Source organism: Tasmannia lanceolata, unplaced genomic scaffold, assembly GCF_043159265.1.
Source record: "Tasmannia lanceolata isolate RefF3 unplaced genomic scaffold, GAP_Taslan_0.1 ptg000008l, whole genome shotgun sequence".
In the NCBI taxonomy this organism is placed as follows: Eukaryota; Viridiplantae; Streptophyta; class Magnoliopsida; order Canellales; family Winteraceae; genus Tasmannia; species Tasmannia lanceolata.
In genome coordinates this window covers 2964928-2988552 of record NW_027518685.1, presented here as the reverse complement: position 1 = coordinate 2988552, position 23625 = coordinate 2964928, and the positions used below count along the sequence as shown (strand labels likewise).

Below are 23625 nucleotides of genomic sequence, written 5' to 3'. Positions count from 1 at the left end.
TCCAATCCCAAATACTTGAAAACCCCCTTCCAAAAATCTAGTACCCTCGGCCAATTTTCAGGGACTTGATAAGCCCATTCGGATATTGGTAACCCCATTTTGATACTTGATAACCCCAATCCCAGAGACTTGAAAACCCCCTTCCACAACTCCAGTACCCTCGGCCAATTTTTAAGGACTTGATAAGCCCATTCGGAAATTGGTAACCACATTATTGATACTAGATAACCCCAATTCCAGAGACTTGAAAACCCCCTTCCAAAACTCCAGTACCCTTGGCTAATTTTCAAGGACTTGATCACCCCATTCGGAAATTGGTAACCCTATTTTTTATACTAGATAACCCCAATCCTAGAGACTTGAAAACCCCCTTCCAAAACTCCAGTACCCTCGGCCAATTTTCAAGCACTTGACAAGCCCATTTGAAAATTGGTAACCCTACTTTTGATAGTTACTAACCCCCTTCCACATAGTTGATAAACCCCTTATGCTACAAAACCCTTTGCCTATAGCAACTCTTCTAATGGCATTACAATTCTGCTCATGATAGAAATAACAAAAGAAATGGATGTTGTTTTCATTAAATGTGCTTCATGTATTACATCCCAATTTGTGGATTACAAAAAAAGATTTAAGTAAATAAAAAAATGTGTAGCCATCCATTCATGTATTACATCAACTTTTTCTTGTACAACCACTAGTCTTCCAAAAAGTGAGTGAAGCCATCCATGCATTATCTCTAGAACACACCCTAAAATACAAATCGCTTAAACCCTAAACAAGACAAATAAGAAACAGAGGAAGGAAAAATAGTGCAACACCCTAAAAAAAAAAAAAACAAAACCTAGATATAGAGAGATAGATGGTAAGAACTCAACATTCAAGTTTTCAAGATTTGCCAGCAACAATAGTGGCTGACCAAGGAGGAATATGACTAGTAGGGTAAAAAAAATCAAAAAGGTAATAATGGAAAAGTAAAAGAAGAGAGAAGAAGAAAAAAATAAGGTCAAAACGTGTTGTAAATGCCAAATGGCATTTTCGTCCAGCTTTTACTGACAAGACCTCTTTTGTCTCTCGTTGATAATTTTTGAGAAGCATGGGTTCTGGTGATAATTTCGCCTAATGTTTATCCCCCATTGGTAATTGTTCCAATGCTTATATTCACCCCTTTTTTTTTAAAGACAACAAATTTATTGATATATGAGGAAGACCATACAAGCACGGCGACAAAGTGTCCACACCATCTTTAATACGCTCAACAGGGTCCCTTTTTTCCTCGATGATATCCATTAGTGGCCAAGTGCCCTTCGCTTTGTTGCCATGTGCGTGCCCTTTGTTTTGTTGCCATGTGCCCTTCCCATTGTTGCTGGCCCAAGCTAGTACGTTTCTGAGTCACCTTCAATGTGCGGGGGTGGCTCGGATAGTAGTAGAATAAGAGGTCAAAAGTCAAAAGGAAGGAGAAGTATTTTGATTTGTCTAGAATTACCTCGGAGAATAGTAAGTATTGTTTGGTTGACCAGCATGTACTCGGAGAGTAGGAGAATAAGAGGGATGTCATTACCATTACTGGGAGACTATGAGGCGTTGATCAAAATCAAGATCGGGGGTGAGAGAGATATCTCCATCTACTAGAGAGGAAGCTTGTATTTATAGTGTCTAGGATGGGGAGAAAGGAGAGGATGAGGATGAGGATGAATAATTTCCATTCCTACACTAATAAATACAATCCTAGTGGTTCAAATCGAGAGGAACCATGACTCTCCAAGAAACTTATGTCTCTTTGCTAGAAATTTCTCTTCCTTTCATTTCATTAGATTGCTATTACATAAATACAAGCAAGAGAGATTGCCACATCACAAGCACACTTATCCACTAACAAGACACCTCATAAATAACTAACTCCCACTACCCTACAACACATAGCTATATAACTAACACCCATAAACACACATCCATCCACTAGCTAACCCCATTTACACCACCACTATCATGCACACATTTGACCAGTTTTTTCTGACGAAAGGAGACTTTAACACTTTTTTTACGTCAAATCACGTTATGGGGGAGGGGGGGGGGGAGGTGGCGTTTTCCCAACCCGACCCTACCAGTTGCCAACCCTACTCAGGTTGAACCCGTCGGGTTTGGGTTGACCCCGACCCAAGTTGCACCCCTACTTTTTTGTGCTAAATCTCAACCATTCATCAAAAAGTGAATGGGATGATTTGGAGCAACGCACTTAGGTCCTGGCTGAGGTGAAATCCACTCCTTTAGATTATGCGAAACAACTTTTACAACCATTTTAAAAGGGAAATGATTTCTGCGCTCCAATGTTTTGATAAACACACGCTCCAAATTTTGTTTGTGTAGTATTTAAAGGGCTGTCAGAGGCATATTGTGGTTCTCAAAAAGCTCTTGAAGCCCTTAAATACTACACGACAAACATCTGAAGAGCATGTTTATCAAAACATTAGAGCGCAAAAATCAATTCCCTTTCTAAAATGGGGAAATGATATATTTGCCTGTTTTTCTTACTTGGGACAGCCCTCTTTTGTGTAAGAGAGTTGTCATAAACATGGTTTCAAATTTCGGTTTTGGAAAGTGTTTCGGTCCTCACCGAAACCGAATTTTTTGGTCAAAATTTCAGGCAAAATCCACGAAACAAAATAAAATAATAATTTATTTCATAGAAAATTAGCTGAGATTTCGGGAAAGTATTAAATAATTAAAAAATCTAGACTTTTCAGTGAAATTCCTTAAATATCGGCAAAAAATTCAAGGAAAACAAAATTTCGTTTCGAAATTTTTAACAAAATATTATAACGTTTCAAGTATCTACAATTTCGGTTTTGGGGTTGACGGAAACCAAAATTTTCAGATTATGGTCGAAATTTAAAACCTTGGTCATAAATACACCGGAAGGGGCTGTCTCAAGTAAGAAAAGCAAGCTAATATACACTTCCCAAAAAAAAATAAAAAAATAGGTGCAAAAGTTGTTTTAAGCCGATTTTAGTCTTAAAAGATGTTACTATTCGAAATATAAACCTCATTATCACCAGGGAAAAAAACACATCAACAGCCCCATCCTCATCAGGAAATTTAAAAAAAAAAAAAGTAATCCCAAATTAAAGTAAACCCTAAGATCCTTAGAAATAAATCAAGAGAGAGTTATGATTGTAGGGTTTGGATGGTAAAGGAAAACTGTCTCCTTCGGCAAACCACATCAAAGATTGAGCTTCACTGTTTTGTAATGTCAAAGTTATATAATACAAAAGATATTATGAGCCTCTTACGTGTAGAGATTACCTGTATCTTGTAAACTGAAGTATCTGCCAACTAATAGTGATCACTCCATTTGTTGTCCTGTACATGTGACCATGCTCAATGTATAATACACACACCCATATGTCTACCCTTATTAAGTGCTTGTACATGCACTTGATAAGAGTAGAGAGTCCATAGAATAGGCCTTTGATTAGAAAGTAGAACCCCTTTCTGTAGATCAATATTCAAGTCAGCTCAACAAAGCTTCCCTATATTAGCTGGAGTTGAAATGCTGGAACTGATGAATAACCAATACCAATATTAGTGTCTATTAGGGTTGAATTGCAATCTAATGGAAGATGGTGGGGAAGAAGTGATGGATTAGGAATTGGGTTGCGGGTGGGATTCTCAGTTGACGAGGGAATAAGGATGTTCAATTTCATTATTAGCTGAGAAATTTTTCTGTAAGTCTATCAAGAAATTGAAACACCATATCTCCTGCCATAGATATCTTAATCGTAGGGAGAATGTCTAGAATATTGACGAGGGAATCTTATGTATCATCACACATATAACATTAAAATTGGACAGCACTAGGACTGTGAACAAGGACTAGTCCTGTTGGGTGGAATGGGTGCCTTACTCTTTCCTCTTTAGTCATCGAGGTGCCCATCTGGATCTCTGAAATAGTGGCTGTCTATTTTTATTTCTTTCAAACGGTATGAACTGCTAATTATTTTTGTTGAGCTTCACAACTCGCATGTTATCATTTTTAGATTGTGTAGCCTCAAGCCTCAACCAACATAACTAGATTAACCAATTTAAAAATTTATAAGGCCAAACCAATGCCACATTGAGTGTTTCTCCATTCACAAACATTGCTTGAGTTGCAAAATAGATCCTTCAAAATTCTAGTAATAACAGAACTACCAAAAACAGAGTAGGTAACATACTTGTCTTACCTATACGAAAAATAGCTAAAATTGGGAGACGTGGTTTGATCTCATTCCATTTGAAACCCATGCAATCCTTCAACATTATACCCATCTGCCATATGAAGTGGGGATTGAAACATTTAGACCCACTTTGAGAAAAATAGAGTTGGCACTTCGAGAAGGTCTTCAACACTTTGCCAGGAATTAATCCATGCTTTCATTGGTTTGTTCAATCAGTCCTGAATTCATGCTGGGCAAACATATCTGAAGGATTATTTAAACTCTAATGAAAATTTTACTTTGCAGACCTTTTGCTATCTTTCGGAAGGATTTAAGATATTGGTCAAAGTTCTGTAATTCATTTATTAAAGTAATAGTATCTCGGTCGACATAAATGTAACTAAAATCTATACATGTTGATCTAAGGATTTTGTTTTGGTGCACCCGTTATGTAACTATTCTAGCTGACATTTAGAAACATGAAGAGCCCAGATTATCCGAAACGGGTGGCACACGAAGAACTCCTTGCACCTGTTTTGGCAATCTATCTAGGCAGTAATGGAAGCAATCGTCCCTACCGTCGTAAAATAAGAGCATGACCTTGTAAACCCATCCTTTGCTTCCCTTCAGGAAGAGGAACAAAGGTACTCGCTCTATAGAATGAGAATGAAGTTAAGGAGAGGAACTAGCTGATTTTTTATGAGAGCTTTGAGTTCTTCCTGCATGGCTTCTTTCCAACATGACTGAGATGCAGCTTCAGAATCAGATTTAGGCTCAACAATGGAATGAACAGAAGACAAGGAAGACGGGAAGAGGAAAATCTTCATATGTGAGACGATCAGGAGTCTCTCGTCTCTCTCTCGATTGTATTTCTTCCTCCACTACCCGACATCCCCATCATCCAGTCACCCCTCTTTCTCAATCCTGTCATCATCCCACCCAAATCCCGACAAACCCCATCTCTCATTCCCGCCCCAATAAACCACTCTTCTCACCACCCAACAAACGCCACTGCCATTAAAACCATCATCAGTGACCATATGTGACTTCAATTTGGAGTCATCAATACTGGGAAACATAACCATGACGAAAATGACAGAATAACCTTCTCTAAGGGCTAGCTTTTCAAACAAATGCCACTACCATTAAAACCATCATCAGTTACCAGATGTGACTTACTTCAACTGGAAGTCTGCCCAACGAGTCTACCCAGCAAATGCTGGTCCATCAGCAATCAGAAAACCAATCCATAGTTTCTATAAATTTTGAATCCATCTTCCTAGTTATATACATAATTTTTTTTTTTTTTTGAAAAGCGACTATTATATTCATACCATGGAATATACATGGGGACCAGTAGTCCCACCAGAAATTACATAGTATGAGGGTCCAGGAGCATACTCCGGGACCAAAAAGTAAAAAAGCGTAACAGACTGTAAACAGACTTCCACAACAACTAACAAACTTCCACCATCATCCAAACTTCCTCCTGTGTCGACCCTTCCCAGCAACCTTCTACAATACCTTTCAAAACTTCCAACAACAGAAACACCTCATAGCCCAAACATCATCCACATAATTGAAGAAAACCAACGAGTTAATATGCCTCGAAATGCATCAAGGATCTAAAGCATTTTGTCACCCACCTTGGTAACTAAGAAAACAACCATCATGGGGAGGAGTGGTTATCCGGCGGAGAAAAACTCCCCCGAGCGGCGAAGGACAGTGTCCCTAAGCACGCTCAGATAGACCAAAGTGACCTTCCATAATTCTACACAGGAAAAAACTTTTAACATGGGCTTCCAGCCCCACACAACATTCCCAGCCCTTGCACCATCCAGGGACTACCGTAGTCAACCACAAATGACCAAAAATTCCGAAAACTCCCTACCATCCAAAAAAAAAAACGTTCGACGAGCATATTTACACAAAAAGAGCCCCCCTTCATTTCCTAAGAGCTTTAAGCTCTCAACTCCTGCGACCAGGGGTCGTACCTTTCTTCTCTTCCACATTCCTTTTCTCGATGTCAAAAAACATCTTTTTGTTTCTTCCACATCTCCCTTGTAATCTATACCCAGTACGTCCCTCGTTTTATCTTCCTAGTTATATATAAGCTTGCAACTTAAGCTTATCAAATATCAATAACACTGCTAAATTTCAATCAAATTACAGTTAGCACCAGTCACGAAGAGTAAAGTGTAGTATAAAAAATCAATTTATTCATGCAAGAGCAATAAAGTTGAAACTTTCTACGATCAAACATACATTCCAAGCAATATAAAACAAAGTATCATATTCTATGAATCACGAAATATGAAATATAAATATATAATACACATAATCTCTTAAAAGTGGTGCACAATTTAGAGTAATGCCACAACTTTGTCAGATAAAAATTAAATTTGTCAGCTAAAAATTAAACATAATAGGATGAAGCTTGGAAACTAAAAATAGTCCAAAACCCGCTAAGTAAGATCCTTAGAAAGTTCTCATCATATCCATGTATGACCTCCTCTTCTATCATGGCTCAATCATAGTCCTTATTTGTGGTGTTATCTGAATCATTGCAATTAGTCTAAACAAAAGTAAAGGTTGAGGGCATGTTTGACAACCATGAAAAAAATATTCCATGGAATATTAGTGGGGCCAGTTGTGAGAGATTGGCAGGGAGGGAGAGACTTGAGAGGGTGGGACTGACTGAAGCATAAAAACAATTTGAAGTAGGGTGCTTTTTTCCATTGTTTTTAGGGATTTCTCATCCTGTCTCTACTCCTTTGCTATTCATGGTTGCCAAACATGCCTAAAAGTTGATCAGTAAGAGATAGTTGAAGATAAAAAAGTGGTTTATAAAGAGTGAGTCAGAAGGAAAAAATAACGAAAAACTAATAAAATATTATTAATGATAGGCCAAAAAATGTCATAGATGCATTCATTCAGTGTCAAATTGAAGAGTGTACACTGTTCTTTCGTGTGTGTGTGTGTGTACGCGTACGTGTGAAAAACAGAAAATTAAATCAATACCAGTTCAAAAAAAAAAAAAAAACAGAAAATGAAATCAGAAGATAAAAATTGCTACAAATAATATATCAATATGTTCTATGTCATAGATGTAACTATGCAAGGATCTAATGCCCAATCCATGACTCTATGTTGTTCTTAAATTATTAGGAAAAGAAAAAAGTCAATAAAAATATATATTAAAACACTAGCAATTCATCACTAATCAACCATTAGTTACTTCAAAGGATTCATGGATCTAGTGCCAAATATATGGATCTATGAAAATATCATTCATTGAGCTTAAAAAAAAACCTCAAACACGCATACTCTAAGATGAGTTGTTGATGAAAGCTTCCATTCATCAACCCACTCTACAATCCACAGTTCCCCTTGATCACTTTTAAGTGTATCCGAACATAAGAATGGTTTTCTGCTTAAAGAATACTGTGGAAACGGCAAAAAATGGGTTTGAGTGTACGAGAGGTCCCATGTGATCCTCCACTGTGTTTTCACTGAAAAATGAATGTTTCAAAATATTTCAACTGAAATAAGCAAAAGATTCCAGAAACATGCCCAAACAAGCTTGCAGCATTACAAATTGCATGCTTGTTTTGTAGGGGGCGTGCCAAAAACTGACTAGATTTCGGTGAAATTTTTCTTGCATTTCCAACAAAAGTAGATTTTGTGGGCTTAAATGATGCCTCTAACTTCAACCAAGACTGACAAATTACTTGAAAAGTTACAACACAATCATGCATGCCATGAGAAATTTAAGAATGAAAAATTCCCAATTCTAAGAGAAATTACTCATTGCCGTCATCAGTTTGATAAATTAGAACAAAAGGACTAAAATGGAAAAAAATCTGACAGCTGATAAAGTTCTAAAATAACAACATTTCAGCATCTTGAGAGGATCTTGGAAAAGACTTCAGTTCTTGAAATCGTTCTGCTACATGTTGAGGTGGAACAGAAGGTAAATCTGTTTTCTCAGTAATGATGATAATCTTTTCCAGGGTCACCCCATACTTGAGCAGATAGTTTACCAGATTTAACTCATTATCAGTAGCCATGAATGATGTTATCTTCAATTTCTTGAGGCACAGTGGACTGCCATTAAATAGCTTTTCTAGGTGGTCTTCTGTGTAGCTCTCCTGGGAAGCCTAGAAAAAAAACACCAGAGAACCAGTTGTAAAAGAGAAGAGTAAGCAGAATGGCCTGTAAGTGTAAGAGATTTCATTAGAGTTGATGCTTACACTGTTGTCTGCCTTGAAAACCATTTGTAGAACCATGGTTTCAAGATTTGGAGAAAACCTGAGTATTCTGGCTATACGTTGGAGCTCCATTTCACTCAACCTCGTTACCAACTCCAAAGAGCAGAGTTTAGAGGGGCGGATCTTTTCAGAGCATTCACCCTTTTGTTGCAAATGCTTTGCACATAAAAATAATAATAATGTAAATTGACAATTTGATTGCTAGGAAGGATGAGATAGCAAACATTTCAGTCTCATTTCTTAGATTAGTCAGAAATTCAATGATCAATATTATGCTATCAATATTCCGGACATGTTGAGATAACCATGATATGGTCCTTCAACAAGTGTTCGTGTTTTTCATATTTGTGTGTCTCTTCTCATTTATCCCTCTCATTTTACAAAACAAGGTTGTTATGTTATAGAAATTCATTTGATTGGAAGGTTACAAATTGCAATATTCAAAATCCATGATAATCTAATGCGATTTTGGTATCGTGTCTAGTGTTTCTGCTCTGTTTTTGACTTGTGAGTATCAGCTTTTACATTGATAGTGAAGCAAAAAGATGTCTTAGATTAAGTAGCAGAAACTGAAGTCAATTTCTTTGATACCCAGATAGGAAGCAAAGTCTTAGATTAAGTAGCAGAAACTGAAGTCAATTTCTATGATACCCAGATAGGAAGCAAAAAGTTGACTTAAATTTAGTAGCAGAAACTAAAGTCAATTTCTATGACAACCAGATACCTATGAAATAAGTGCTATCCATATTACAAGCGTCATATACTTCAGAATAAGTTAAATATCATACACAAACATATCCATGATGCACATGCCATATCTGAGCAAATATAGTTACCCAGACACATCAAAATAAGTGAGAATCAACAAAAGAAACTTCCAAACACATGCACAGTTATCAAGTATTTTGCCAAATCCATCATAGTTATTTCGCTGCACCTTGCAGGGCAATGTTGACATCATAATCTTAACAACTGTTGATTCATGAGAAAGGTCATTCTAGGAGGAGGCAGAGATGGCTAATCAAAGGTTAATCTTGGTTAAAATTTGTGGGAGTTGGAACGGAATTTCATGGAACCAATTTTTTAAAATTGAACGGTTTATGCGATGAATTGGTTGAATAATTATAATTTTAAACTAGCAAACCAAATTCAAGAAATATGAAAACTGAGCCTAAGAATTCAAAATAAGGAAAAAGATGGAAAAGGAATTTGAAAAGACTTTAACTTTATTTTGGGTATTTTTATTTAGGTATAATAAAAGAAAGAAAGAAAAAAAAAACTAGAATATTAAGAAAATTAAATAAAAATACATTGGCATTGCCTGAAAGAGTTGAAATTAGATAAATGTGGTACAACCGTACAACACCTCTTCTCATCTCATAGCATCCATAAGAAATATACAATCCCAGTGTATGTCAAACAATACTCAAAAAGTCAAATTTTGGAATAAACTATCACATCCAACCCATGATATCCAGCAGAGAGTAATATCTTAAGTTCTTAGTTCTCACTTTAGACAGTAAACATTCATACAGTAAAAAATGTTAGACACTAAGGGTGTGTTCGACAACCATTATAAAAATGGTTTCCCTCGGTTTTTCTGGCACCATGGTTTTAAATTTCGATCGAAATCCGAAATTTCGGATTTCGGTGGAGACCGAAATCATATAAACCCGAAATGGTATTTTATTTCGTCCGAAATTTCAGAATTTCAGTCGAAATTTCACCCAAAAACCTGTTTCTTATTAATTAATTTAATATTTACTGAAATTTCGACCCAAATTGCCGAAATTTGGCCGAAATTTTGTATTGAATAAAATAGTGTTTTGCTTGTTTCGCCGGATTTCGGCAGAAATTTCGGTCGAAATTTCGATTTTGGTGGGGTCCAAAACCGGTACCGAAATCGAAATTTAAAACCATGGTTGGCGCAGAAACAAGAAAAGCATGAAAATCCGGAAAAGCACATTCTGGAGCAAGGGCCCTCAGAGTCCGTTTCCCCTATTTCTACTTTTTCGGCGACAGGTAGGTGAGATTTTGTGGAGCGACTAGGAGTCGCTTCCACTCATTCTTATTAGTCCGATATTGCATGAATCTTCTAGCAAGAATGAGAAGCGCTCCCGAACATGCCCTGAACATGAATCTCAATTAAAATAAATAAGTTAGAAAAAGTGAAATCATTTTCCCTCTCTTCTTCTTTAATTTTGATCCCCCTCCCCCTCTCCCCTTCTTTTCTCTATACATGCTCCCCAAATGCCAAAAGCAGAAGTTTTTTCTACTTTACAGATTTGAAGCTTTGATGCTGGGAACCAATAGAATACTTTATTTTTGTATTCGAACTCCCAAAACTCCCCTTGAAACTTGTTGGGAGTATGTGGGTAATTTTGTCTCTCAAAGTTAGCATATGTATATATTTTAACACACCTTGAAAACCCTAATAGACCTCTCTCTCTCTCTCTCTCTCTCTCTCTCTCTCTCTCTCTCTCTCTCTCTCTCTCTCTCTCACACACACACACACACACACACAAACAACATGGTATCAAAGCTACGGTCTATACTACATGTGAGATGATGTCAGTTAAATTTCTAAAAATGATAAATTCCTAAAACAAACTTATTTTCATTCACAATCTAATTCAATCATGGAAATCGTTTTACAAAGGTGCCTATTTATAAGAGTTTGCATGACTTTTCCTAATCCTACTCAAAGAAGGATAAAAGCTCTTCTCATTGTTGGACATCCAAACACAACTATCCTAAAACTTCTAAGATTCCAAAAATATCTCCCCTAGAGCAACTCAAACTTTTCCTAAACATTAGCCAACTTTGGACGAACAATTCCTAATCCAAACTTTAAGCAAAATAACTCCTAACACAACTAAAACAAGGGCTAATTTTTGCCAATAGGAAATTCCAAATAAAAATAAAACTAATTTTCGCCAATAGAAAATTCCAAATAAAAATAAAATTAAATGAATTAATTTGCGGATCCTTTGTGAACAAGGACCGTTGATTGTAGCGTCCTCCGATATCTAGATGATCTCGGGGCGATCGGCGGTCGGGTAATATGATCCGGCATCATCTCGGGCTTGATCATCGATCTGTGTCATCCGATGGTTGATCTGAGTATCCTGATTAGTCTGATCATTGATTTGAAGATCTCGGCCTTCGAATGGCTGGGATGCACCCGCATCACCCTCCAAATCTAACAACTATTACTCCAATCATCTCTCCTAGCCAACACATCAATAACATTTTGAAACTATGTCAGGAAGAGTTCTCACTTGCTTTGTTTATCACTACAGCGGTCACAAAGTAACATATCAACGACCAAAAACATGTGAGATTAATGTACACAATGATAGAATTCAAGAGATTGTGAACCTCACTGGTTATAGACAATTAAACTTTCGCATAAGATATACATATTCCCTCTAAAACTGGGAACGTTGCATGACTTGGTTATTGCATGTCTATTTCTAATATATCATATGTAGTGGCAGGCAATATGGAAAGGTTTGAGAGGCCATAATGTGAAGAGGGATGCCACTCCAAAATGATCATGATATTACTTGGAAAGAAGTGTTAGGGAATTGCCAAATACCATCTGCCAGATTTAGCACGGTGTTTTGACATCCTTAAAGCCAAATATGAGAAAATGGGATAACCCATCCACATGGTGAGTGGAAAAGATATGGCTAGACAAGGTGGAATAGCTAGAAATCCCCCTTAGTTACTTTCCTTCACAATATGAATTTCAAAATTGTCAATTGCTGATAAGTTTCATTTGGAATGATATAAAGGCGATACCGGGGTTGAGACTGTAGCTCAACGGTCAAGGCTTTGTTCTTAGACCTAAAGGTAGGGGTTCAATCCCAGCTTACGTACCAAAAAAAAGGCAATACCTCGCCCCATTTCGCAATGCATTTTCTAGAGTCCAATGCCCACACACCCTCAATGGGGCTTTCTTGAGCTTTCCAATAGTCGCCTCATTTGGGCTCTTGTGTGCTGGGATGAGTCCTTTTCCCATGGTGAAGGGGAATTTCTTCCCTTTAATGTATGTATGAACTATGAAGATACTTTCATTCCATAATTAGAGGACTTGGATGAGGGAACCTAAGAATCCTTAATCTAAGAAATTAGGGGTTATGGCCCTTGTGGGGACTACAAACACATCCAGTGACGTCCCCGAATTAAGTTTGGCTCTTTCTTGGCTTGCTATTAGAACAAAGTCAGGAAAGTAACATTCCAGTTTGAAACAAAATACCCAATGCATCTTATATGTAACTTTTAATAAGAGCAGCCTTTCTTATACTCATCCAATGATATGGTTCAAACCAAGGTTGCCAGAGCGGGAAGAGGGAAGCGAGAAGCGAAGGCTCCTAGGATGGTGGGAAGCAGGAGGCGTAAAGAGTCGGGGGAAACGCCGGGATGAAGCGCCGGGGAAGCGCATTCCCATTTTGGGGAAGCGCGATTCCGGTTGTTGGGGAAGCGAGATTCTCAATTTGGGGAAGCGCGATTCCCATTTTGGAGAAGCGTGATTCCCACTTTTTGGGGAAGCGTCAAGATTCCCGATTCGGAACCGGGTTCCGGGAAACGTGAGTCCCCGATGCAGGGGAAGATTCATGCTTCCTTAGTTCAAACCACTGTTTGAAAACACGGACGCGGCGCGTAACGCGGCCAAAGGAAATCCTAGTCGACTTAGCACGACACGATCGAGTATTCTATGACGCAGCTAAGTACTCGGTTGACACAATCATAATTCAGGAGAGGCAAAGGAGTTTTTATTGATTTTGTAGGGCAACACGGGGAACGTGGCGGCAAAACACGAAAAGCGGCCACGGTATAAGGGAGTCAACTTAGGGCAGTCTATTAACTTTGTAAGGCAACACGCGGAACAGGGTGGCAAAACACGGAACGCAGCCAAGGTAAAAGGGAGTCAACTTAGGGGAGTCCACGATGACGACGTGGGGGAGTTTTAAACCAATAGTTCAAACAGAAAAGTTTTTCCTTCTTTGGTATATCTAATGGACATGACAATTTAAATTGGGCTAATTCCATATCTACTTTTTAAGACTATGTATAATGCTTTCTTCTTTGCTGAGACGATGAGATGTTTGTAGTAAATTTTGTTCCCACTATGATTTAGTTTCCTCTGGATGGGAAGAAACCAGAAGATCTTCACAGTGAAAGTCCCATTGCCATGGAATGCGACAAGAGGAATCATTATGGAGGAAACTAATCAAGTCGGACTCCAGCCTTGCTCTAGAAGCATTTTGACAAGAGTTCTGGATTCTCTATCATAGTCTTTTGAGAAAATATAGGATTTCAGTTGCCCATTCAGTTTCTTTTCAATACAAGTAACCTCCAACGGATCCAGGTTTGTACACGAGGTATCAAATAATGCATTTGAATTTTACGTTCCTAATCCTAACATTTGAATTTTATGTTCTTAATCCTAACATTACACACCTCTATCCATTCAGTTACATTTCAGTACACAATTGCATTTATTTTCTACTTACAGTAGATTAGAAAAAACAAAAAGAAGGGAGAAATGCATCACACTCAAACTAATGAAGCAGCAAAGAAAGAACCCAAACAGAAACATACCCGCCTCGAAAAATTCTGCATCTTTAGACTTCGGACATAACCAACAAACTTCATAATCTTACTCCAATGGGGGAAAAACTCATCTGACTGATCAGGAAAAAGAATTACAGCTTCAACAAGAGACGATACATCCTTCAGATTATACTCATCAGCAACATAATATATACAGCTAAAAGATACAAGATTTGGAGCATGAATCTCAACCGAGGTAATCTCGTTCTTACGCTCGTAATTCATGATCGAGAGCGTCTTAAGTTTCTCAGAGCAGATCTTGAGATGAGTCATCGGACCAAAAACAGAGTCGATAACCAAATTCTCAAGCTGCGGATAAAAATTGAGTAGATCCGGTGTAGTATGATCTAACATCAAGTATCGTTTCAAATGAACAGTCGAGATCAAGTGGAATCTCATACGTTTTGCAGGATAAAGACCTGCGAAACAGAGCTTCAAAACCCTAACAGAAGCACGACTAAAAGCTGCTTCGTTGAGAAGAAAAGTAGTATAAGGGAATTCCTTATCTCTATAATCTCCGGATAAGTCGAAATCAAGCTCTTTAACGTTTCGTCGGATCGCGAAACGGATTCATGAATCGATGTGTGATTCGTAGAGTTGGTTGTCGTAATCGAAACAAATGCGGAGTCTTTGGATTGCGGATCCTTCATAGCGGATTAGGGTTCGGTCCACTAAATCTGCGAAGAGTTTACGGCTTTCTGAGAAGGAAGGGTTTTGGGGGATTATGAGACGGTGATCGAAGTCGAGATTGGGAGTAGGAGTCCAGAGAAATCTCCATCTTTTTGAGAGGAGACTGGTATTTATAGCGTCTTTGATGGGGAGAAAGGAGAGGATTTGGATGAGAAGGTGCTCTGGTAAATCGTTGAAGCTAAAATCTCCACGGCTAGGGTTAGGGTTACAAATGCTGGTTTTCTCTTTTTCTTCTTCCATGGATTGCGATCAAACCCACCCTCTCAGACGTATATTTCGAAAGGAGATCATCGTTTTGTCATGGACCCCACAACTATAATTACGATGATCCTGTCCATTGATAATGTTTGCCATCTCAAATCCGGTCTATTGCGATCGGATCTAACCTCATCGGAAGATGACAGACCATTGATCACGATGAAAAAGGTGCCCTAAAATGGGTTTCATTTTTCTTGTCCCAATCTTGCAGTTGATCTTGGGCAATGATGACCCCTGTAGGATAGTGAGAAGGTATTAAACTCTGTCTGACTCTGCCACATCAATTCACGTTCAAGGGGTGCGAATTATCCTACACGGGGGTGCGAATTTATCATCACCCTCGTTCTTCCCATTTGGCACTAGACCTCTGTCTGTCCTATGATCTAAGTGTTAGGATCATTCTATCGCCTTGGTTTTGGGGTTGTTCAGGGGCCCCAAAAAATGAAAGGTTTAAATCAACTATGAATGTGGGGATGTGGTCTGAAATAGCTTTCTCATAATCTAAACCGAGCAGGGTCGTGGTAACTCATTTGGGGCTCTTTAAATACACCAACGACTAAAATGTTTTTACTGTTTGTTACGAGGAATTTGCTAGGGACCATCGGAAGGCATTTCGCGGGCCGGTTGTGGCATGAGAGAGCAGCCACCTCAGAATTAGATGAATTAGACAAAATCTGTTGAAAAGTGAGTCTATGTGGCTGCACTCTCATGCAACAGCCGGCCCGCAAAATGCCTTCAGTGATGGTCCCTACCAAATCCCTTTGTTATGAGCATAAAGTTTGTTGAGGAATAGTCCCGCCCTACAAAGTGGCGTAGGGATACCCTATGGTACCAAAAAATAAAAAAATTTGTTGAGGAATGCTAAGCTAAAGGGCGCCCTTTACTTAAGTAAGTTGCAATGGCACGAGGCGCCTTTGTGGCTTGCATTCCCTTGTATTTGTTTAACTTCTGTTTCACCCATAAGAGAACACATTTTGGTTTTAGAATTGATGTTTATTTTACGGTTAGGAGTCAAAAACTACTTTACGGCCGTTATCTGCAAGATAACGAAACCAGACCCGACCCAATCTCGGGTTGGTATTTAGGTTGAAAAACCCAACCCAATCTCGGTCGGGTTAATTTAAAGAATAAAAAAACAAAACCCGACCTGACCCAAGCTTACCCAACACATCCACAGTTGATGGTCCTCCACTTCTCCCTTCTTCAACCTCCTTCGTTTCTTCCAAAGATCAAAGTGAAAACCGTTAGCTGCATCAAATAATCCGACCCCACTTGATCCAAGGAACTGTCTCTAGTAGGGTCCACTTTATAAATCTTAAAAAAGATAAAAGAAAAAAGAAAAAACGAACTTGACCTGACTCAATATGGTTTCTGGAGTAGGATAGCTGAGAGTGCTTGTAATTATCAATGGAGATGTTCAAATACAAGGAATCTAGTTGCTAAAGATACAAAAGTTCTTGATTATCTTTAACCTAAAGATCAATGAAAAAAGAATTGTAGATAGACGTGGAAAAAGCTGAGAGAAACCAAAGGAATATCAGTAGTTCATATGATTATGACATGTATGGTCGAAGTCAACACTAAAAACCCCACCTTGCTGCCATTTGCTAAGCACGATGGACAATCTGTTTCCCTAACCACAAAAGTTCCATCACCTTCTCCAGCGTGACAACTCAATGCTTATCCACTTCACTTGCATTTTCATTTTTAATCTCATTCCACTTGGGTTAGCTCTAACTTACTCAAATCCCTCTCCATTTATTAGATGGGATATGTATTTGTTTCAAAACTAAGATTCGAACAAGAACACATGAAGGTAAAAGGGAGTCGGTGCTGGAAAGTTGATGAGTGAAGCTGTCCATTTTTCATAACTTTGGTGAGTCAAAGGAGTTTTCACGGAGTTCCTAATGTTCTGTTTGGTTGCTCGTAGATGGTTGGGAATATAGGAGAAAAATAAGTCAAAGAGAATTAGATAAGAATGAAAGAGAATGGAAGATGGGGAGAATATTAGGAGGGAGATTTTTTTGTATGCCTAAAAACTCAGGTTGGATGGTGTTGATCTCAAGTCAGGTCAGGTCGGGTTTGCCTCCACACGACCGAGCCCAGCCCGAGCTGCACCACTATTATTTTGTCTTAATGAGCACCTGGCACAATAGAGGATCCCATGTCTTTTTTTCAACAATGGATCCCGTTTCCAAGCAACCCTCTAATTTTTAAATTTCGAGAGAAATTCAAAACTATCGAAGAGTACTTTTCTCGACTATTCTCAAATATGTTTTGTGAAAATTTTGCCAATCCGATTATTACCGAATCCGAACTTTATAACTAAAATGCAATTAAAATTTGTTTATGTACAAAAGTCTTGGTGTGTGTACAAGCAAGCAAACGCAAGCGAGTGTATAGTCAAAGCCAAACCGTGGCCTTTGGCTGCGCGGAAGATTTAACCAAACGAAATTAAAATAATAAAATATTAATTTTTTAATAGGTCAACTTAAAGAATAATAATAAAAAAAGGAAAAATATTAAAATAAGAAGGAAGGGGACAAGATAATAACAACACCCACGTGGATTGCTGTGCTTCAATTGGAAGGCCCAGTCGCAATGGGAAGGACGCCCAATCTCATACGTCAGGTAAACAGCTCCTCCTCGAGCCACGTGGCCCCCAAGGGAAGGGAAGGGAAGGTCCCCCCCCCCCGCACACCTTATCCCCGGTTCTTACGCTGACGCTTTTTTGCATGAAAGGCATGGGCTTAATGGAATAAGTGGATTTGTCTTCATCTGCTCTTGCCTATTAGGCCGTTCTAGAACTCAACTCAACATAGCCTTTTTCCCAAACTAGTTGGGTCGATGACATTAGCATTATCTTGGAAGTTTTCCATGTAATTTTCTAAGGAATTGTGCTCTCTCTCTCTCTTCCCTATCTCCACTCGTAATAACACTCTTATCTAATAAATGCTTATCCCCTTCTTTATTTCCTCTCTTTATTATGACAAAAATTCAATGGGTTTTTTTTTTTACTTGCAACCGAATGAAGCCATGAGGAAGGTGGAATGAATCTACTTGACTCTAATCCTTACTCTAGTTGGGTTCGTCTACTTGGATCATTTTCTTCCATTTTATCTTATCCAATGTCATGTTCTCTGTTATGTTATTAAAACTCTGCCTATGCTTTTCACGGCTTATCTCAAGCTAGGATAAAAGAGGAGGGTTGAGATCAGGTTGGCAGCCGGCCGTTAAACTTTGCCACTCGTCTATGGAAATGAATCCTATGGGCCGTTCTAGAACATGTCCGGTTTTTATTATGGCACTCGTTCACTTTATTATATCGTTTTTTTCAGATTTTATACGTATGCGGGGGCATTTATTTGCACAAGGGCAGAAAAAAAGTAGAGCTGGGCCTACTTATTTGGGTGATCTAAAGCGTTCGTTTTTTAATCTCTAAAAAGGTGAGACCCTTTTGAAAATGAAAAGCAAAATGGAAGAAAATCAGGTTGATACTATACTGTCTACGAATTCGTACATACGCGTAGAAGAATAGTATTCCAACGCCTGATTTCTTCTGCTACAGTCAGTCTTTGTCTCAGATCTGATAATAACAAGGGTTGGTGGGTTCACATTAAAATTGTCTTCCTCTCTCTTTTGCAGGTTTTTGGGTATGGTTATAATGGTTGGCTATCTTTGAAAGAAGGGTTTCATCAACATGATCCTGAAAGGGTTTTCAGATGAATATGGTCATTTTCAGGGACAGTTTCTGATCAGATTATCTCTATCCTGTCTCCTCTTTACTCGATCTGCACTGCTTTGCGGTTTCAGGCTATACAGAGTCTCTGAAAGCTCGGACTATCTCGCGATTTTCAGACAACGATTGTAAGTAAAAACTTTTTAGAGATGATTAGTATGGGATTTTTATTTGACTAAGTTTTAATTAGGTAAACCTCTCTTCGAATGTTTCTCTTGTTAACTTTTTCGTGGTTAGGCCCGTTTACATGCTGTTTTATAGGTAAGCAGGTGATTTCCAGTTTGTTTTTTTAATGTGAACAAAATATCATTGCCCTTGTACTTTTTTTTGTCTAACTTCCTTCATTCATTAATTAGTGTTAACCATTGTTTTAGCATCGAATGAATATGATAAATTAATCTACAAATAAGGAAAAATTTCAAACGATATCATCATCATCATCATCATCATGTCTTGATATTTGCACAACTATTATCAGCACAACTATGTTGTCTTGATATTTGCACAACTATTATCAGCACAACTATGTTTTGATATTGGCACAAACCCAGCTGTCTTTCTTCTTTCATTGGCTTCTTTGAGGGAAATGTGTATTAACATTTTGACGAGTTTTTATGGCCGACCGTCAAACGACGAGGGCGGGGGGTAGAGAGAAAAATCCTTCTCCCTTGATTTTTGATCCAGGTCAAACTTCTTTTTTTGACTTTTGCCTTTATCAAAAATCAATGTGGTTGATTTTCTCTCTCTCTGCCATTTATATAAGATGGTTTGTGAAAATATCAAAATATGGTTGTGGTGACTGCTGATATCATTTAATTTCCTTATTATTATTAGGGAAATGATTTCAGCGTTCCAATGTTTTGATAAACATTCGCTCACTTGTTTGTCGTGTAGTATTTAAAGTGTTTTAAGTGCTTTTTGAGAACCGTAATATCCTGTGATATCTCTTTAAATACTACACGACAAACAAGTGGAGCGCATGTTTATCAAAACACTGGAGCAAGGAAATCATTTCCCTATTATTATTTAGAAAATGTTTTGCTCTTCTAGTAAAAAGGAGAGTTCAAAGCCTTGGTCTCTATTGCCGTTTAAGGAATAGCCCATGAGAATTTGGTGGGCAGTATTTCTGGCACGAAATAGAAGTGTGGGAAAGAAAAAAGAAACACTCATTAGTTGGAATCTTCTAGTCAAAAAACAACACTTCCCTGAACAGAAACTGTTTTGTACACAGCTGATTTGACTCTAAACACATACTTAATAACTGAAAAAAGGCCATCCTAAAAGGGTTATTTCTCTTAAGGTGATCATAATAACAGAAACATCTCCTCTAAGTCCACTTTCTTCAAACAACCATTGAACTTTAGCCAAGAGAAGCATATCAATCCACTCTTCGATCAATTCACACTGTTCCATTGCTTATGCCCCGGGGCCCATTTGGGGCATTTGGGGCTAAAGTATTTGGAAAGAACTCTCGAGTTGAGCAACTCTACAATGGGTTCAAATTTGACGCAGCGCGGTGCTTTGTACTGATTTATGGACGCACCTCGGCTAAGTGCATAATCCATGAGCTTATCAAAGGTGCCATTTTCAACTATCTTTATTTCTAGAGGACCAATAGAGTTATCTGAAACACGGCCTTGGCGATAAACGCTGTTGAGAGATTCTTCAATTGTAAGGCAACAGTCTTCGAAAACTGAAGAGGGGACTTGTGTCGCACCAAGACGAAGCTCCCAGTAGAGAACATAGTGGCCGGGGATGCTCGAGGTGTCCGCGTAGCTTGTGTATTCGGTAAGAGATGCGTCAAACGGCTCGAGATGGTTAACGGCATTTTGCACCGCATTTTGCAGCTCGACCTCATCGGTCTTATCTGAATCAATGCTCAGAACGACATTCTTCCGACATACGAAGTTGAATTGGGGTGCATTGTTCTTGAATCCGGCCACTCGGAGTATGTCTCCAACTCGATATCGGTACAGTCCTATAAAATAAAATTAAGGATTGTTAAATAACAACTCAAAAAACAAAAGAAAACCCTCTATATCCAGTTTGGGAAATGTAGTTTGTGAAACAACCAATTACTCCAAATCCTTAAGTTGTTAAGATGGGTCCCCCATGTACCCCTCTTTTGGGTTGGCAGTACATGTGGACCAGGACCTGCATGACACAATAGCTCATGTGAAACAACCAAATACTCCAAAAGCTTAAGTTGTTAGAGTTGGTGTTGATGTTGATTGGTAACTTAATTTTGCAATTATTTTACACATCCTTAGAGAGTTTTACACATGTTTTGAGATTTTACTATCAAAACATGTGTAAAATTGAGTTTCCGTTGCACCTCATAGAGTGCCATGTCACTAGCCAAACTCTTAATCATTTATACTTAATCATAGTTTAAAAAAACTAGAAAACTTGACTGGAATCAAATTGAAAGTGGGTCTAGTCGAACTCGAACGAGTGGCTACACTCTCACGCAAGTTTCAAGTTGACTTCGACTAGTTTTAGTACAACAATCAGAATTTAATAGAAATTAAGGAACCATTACCAGCATATGTTGTGACGACGAGCTCGTATTCCTGGCCGAGCTTAACATCGACGAGTTCCACCAAATCCAGCTGCTCCTTCTCGTTGAGCGATTTGGGTATGGAGATAGAATCTGAGACTCCATTGTTGCGTTGCACCGGCAAGAACTCGAAATAGGCCATTGTGGGAATGATGGTGTATGAAACTTCACTGGGCTTACAGAGAGGGTTAAGATTCAGGCCAAAATAACACTCGGAAGATGCGTACATTGTGCATACGAGAGGGAGGCCATTGCTATAATAATCTAGGGTTGGAATGTATTGAGACATGGTTCCAGTCACAATAACATCTACGTATTTGGTATTAGGCCACAATCGAGTTATGATCCCTTGCCAAGAATCCCTACTACACTCGCTCTGGATAAAATCCGCAAGTTTTGGATTGGGTTTTAGTATTTTCATGACGGCTTCTCTTACCGAAGGATCAGTGATTTCAGGATCTAAAGTTCCGGTTCGAATATCGTTACAGAGATGGGTCCAGTTCTTCTCTAGGAATCGGATTGCTCGAATGAAACCAGAAGCGAAAACGGCCCCAACTCGAAGAACTTCGTTGTTTTGATAGAGCCCGCAAAGTACCTGAGAGTACATGCTTTGGTAGAAATCCGGACAGAGGATTGTTTCATTTGGGCTTGTATAGACGTTGTAGGGATCATAAGGCCTGTTCATGAAATGCTGGCTTTTGTAATAGCTGGTTAGAACTGGACGGGCTAATAATCCTCCTGGGGTCTTAGCTTCTGATTTCACGAACAAGAAGTACATTCCTTTGCCTTTGTCTAAACCAGGGTGGAATTGGTTCATCACAGGCATAAGAAGGCTATAGAGCATTGATCGCCTCCCTAGCTCTGCTTGAATCGTCGGCATCAACTTCCTCTCTCCCGCCGATGTTCCAGAGCTAAACCATAAAAAAAACATAACAGAGAATTATCTTAAAAACAAAATTAATTAAACTCCAATAATTAAGTAGTCATTTAAAAGAATGTGAAGAGACTGTTGGAGTATATCAATGATTTAATAACACCAACTCTAACAGCCTTTTTTTTTGGAGTAATTGGTTGTTTTACAGGTCCTGGGTTCAAAACCAAACAACTCCTTAATATTAAAAAACCACGTGCATGGCTAACCCAAAAGAGGGGCTACACGTGAGGGGAAGTGTTGAAGTACATCACTGATTAAATAACATCAACTCTTAACACTTCAAGCTTTTAGACAAATTGGTTGTTTCACATAGACTAACCTGGTGAGGAATTCCGAAATGGGCTGTCCGCAAAGAATTGGGGAGGTATCGCCATTAGCAATTCGATGAATATCTTGCTGCAAATCCTCGTAAGTGATTACTGGCAAGAGCTTCTTGTAGCTCTCGCGGTCTGTCAGACCTTCCAAGCCATAGCGGTGCAAGTACTCAACATGGGAACTATTGGAGAGGATTTCTTCCAGCACTCGTTTCTGGACTTCATCGGCGTTGGTCGTTACTTCTTCAATGAATTGTAGTGCCTCCATGTTCTTGTCACAAACACTGCTCTTTGGAGCCTCTGGCATGGTTGAAACACTGGATAGAAATAAACCCAGATGATGATGATGAAGAAGAAGGTTATGAAATGAAAGATTTAAGAGAACAAAGTTAAAAGAAAGGAAGAAGAGTGCTTGGGATTTTTCCTTCTGCTTCTTGCCGTGTAGGGGGAGGTGAGATATATATAGTGAAATGAGAAAGTGGGTGGCTGGACTCCACTTAAGAGTTCTAAACAAAAAACAAGGATACGTTTGTTTTAACCCAATTTTCCTACTCCCTTTTCTATTCCTCTTTTTCCATTGACTTTTCATACTTTAACTAACATTTTTTTTAACATGTTTTCCTTGTCGTACAAGGAAAACCGGAAAACATAAAGAATCCACCAATCCAGAAGTTCAAGGGCCGCAAGCAAGGAAGTAAAAAGGTTTATTTACACCGGCAATCTCCGGAATACCCGCTGTACGTACATGCTATTGGCACTACCATGCAAGGTTTAAAATTTCGGTTTCGGTACCGGTTTCAGACCTTGAAATTTCGACCTGTCGAAATCTGGTACAAAACGAAAAAAAAAAAAATGTTATTCATTATTAAATTTCGGCCGAAATTTCAGTGAAATATTAAAAAAACAGATTGTTTGTGTCAAATTTCGGAAAAACCTGAATTTCGACCCAAATTCCGAAATTTCGGCTGAAATAAATGACCATTTAGGTTTTGTGTGGTTTCCGTGTCGGTCGAAATTTAAAACCATGCTACCATGTTAGAA

At 38.6% G+C, this 23625-nt stretch overlaps 3 protein-coding genes and 1 long non-coding RNA gene across 4 annotated transcripts; 1 reads left to right on the top strand and 3 right to left on the bottom strand.

The window, feature by feature from the left end:
* Positions 1 to 7965: 7965 nt before the first annotated feature.
* On the bottom strand, positions 7966 to 14646 carry LOC143883944 (F-box/LRR-repeat protein At5g38396-like). Its single transcript, XM_077387270.1, has 3 exons — positions 14078 to 14646; positions 8450 to 8623; positions 7966 to 8356 (listed from the first exon to the last, which is right to left on the bottom strand). Exons 1-3 carry the CDS (start codon positions 14486 to 14488, stop codon positions 8078 to 8080), a joined length of 864 nt encoding a protein of 287 aa, XP_077243385.1. The 5' UTR covers positions 14489 to 14646; the 3' UTR covers positions 7966 to 8077.
* Positions 14647 to 14659: 13 nt separating this feature from the next.
* Positions 14660 to 15019, bottom strand: LOC143882430 (putative F-box/LRR-repeat protein At3g42770). The gene has a single exon (XM_077385922.1). The coding sequence runs from the start codon at positions 15017 to 15019 to the stop codon at positions 14660 to 14662; it is 360 nt and encodes a 119-aa protein (XP_077242037.1).
* A 3168-nt stretch (positions 15020 to 18187) lies between these two features.
* Positions 18188 to 19152, top strand: LOC143882546 (uncharacterized). The gene is made up of 2 exons (XR_013252261.1): positions 18188 to 18324; positions 18683 to 19152. It is a non-coding gene; the product is annotated as an uncharacterized LOC143882546 (long non-coding RNA).
* Positions 19153 to 19921: 769 nt separating this feature from the next.
* On the bottom strand, positions 19922 to 23028 carry LOC143883943 (indole-3-acetic acid-amido synthetase GH3.6-like). The gene is made up of 3 exons (XM_077387269.1): positions 22590 to 23028; positions 21319 to 22247; positions 19922 to 20754 (listed from the first exon to the last, which is right to left on the bottom strand). The coding sequence occupies exons 1-3, from the start codon at positions 22889 to 22891 to the stop codon at positions 20171 to 20173; spliced, it is 1815 nt and encodes a 604-aa protein (XP_077243384.1). The 5' UTR covers positions 22892 to 23028; the 3' UTR covers positions 19922 to 20170.
* Between the last annotated feature and the right edge of the window lie 597 nt (positions 23029 to 23625).

What these genes read in the sequence shown, in the direction of transcription:
- LOC143883944 (XM_077387270.1), bottom strand. Translation starts at nt 14,488, where the DNA reads ATGAGATTCCACTTGATCTCGACTGTTCATTTGAAACGATACTTGATG. An exon ending in TGCAGAATTTTTCGAGGCGG is followed by an intron (nt 8,624 to 14,077) that starts GTATGTTTCTGT and finishes TTATGTGCAAAG; the next exon opens with CATTTGCAACAAAAGGGTGA. An exon ending in TTTTCAAGGCAGACAACAGT is followed by an intron (nt 8,357 to 8,449) that starts GTAAGCATCAAC and finishes TTTTTTTTCTAG; the next exon opens with GCTTCCCAGGAGAGCTACAC.
- LOC143882430 (XM_077385922.1), bottom strand. Translation starts at nt 15,019, where the DNA reads ATGGAAGAAGAAAAAGAGAAAACCAGCATTTGTAACCCTAACCCTAGC.
- LOC143883943 (XM_077387269.1), bottom strand. Translation starts at nt 22,891, where the DNA reads ATGCCAGAGGCTCCAAAGAGCAGTGTTTGTGACAAGAACATGGAGGCA. An exon ending in ATTTCGGAATTCCTCACCAG is followed by an intron (nt 22,248 to 22,589) that starts GTTAGTCTATGT and finishes TTTATGGTTTAG; the next exon opens with CTCTGGAACATCGGCGGGAG. An exon ending in CGTCGTCACAACATATGCTG is followed by an intron (nt 20,755 to 21,318) that starts GTAATGGTTCCT and finishes TTTATTTTATAG; the next exon opens with GACTGTACCGATATCGAGTT.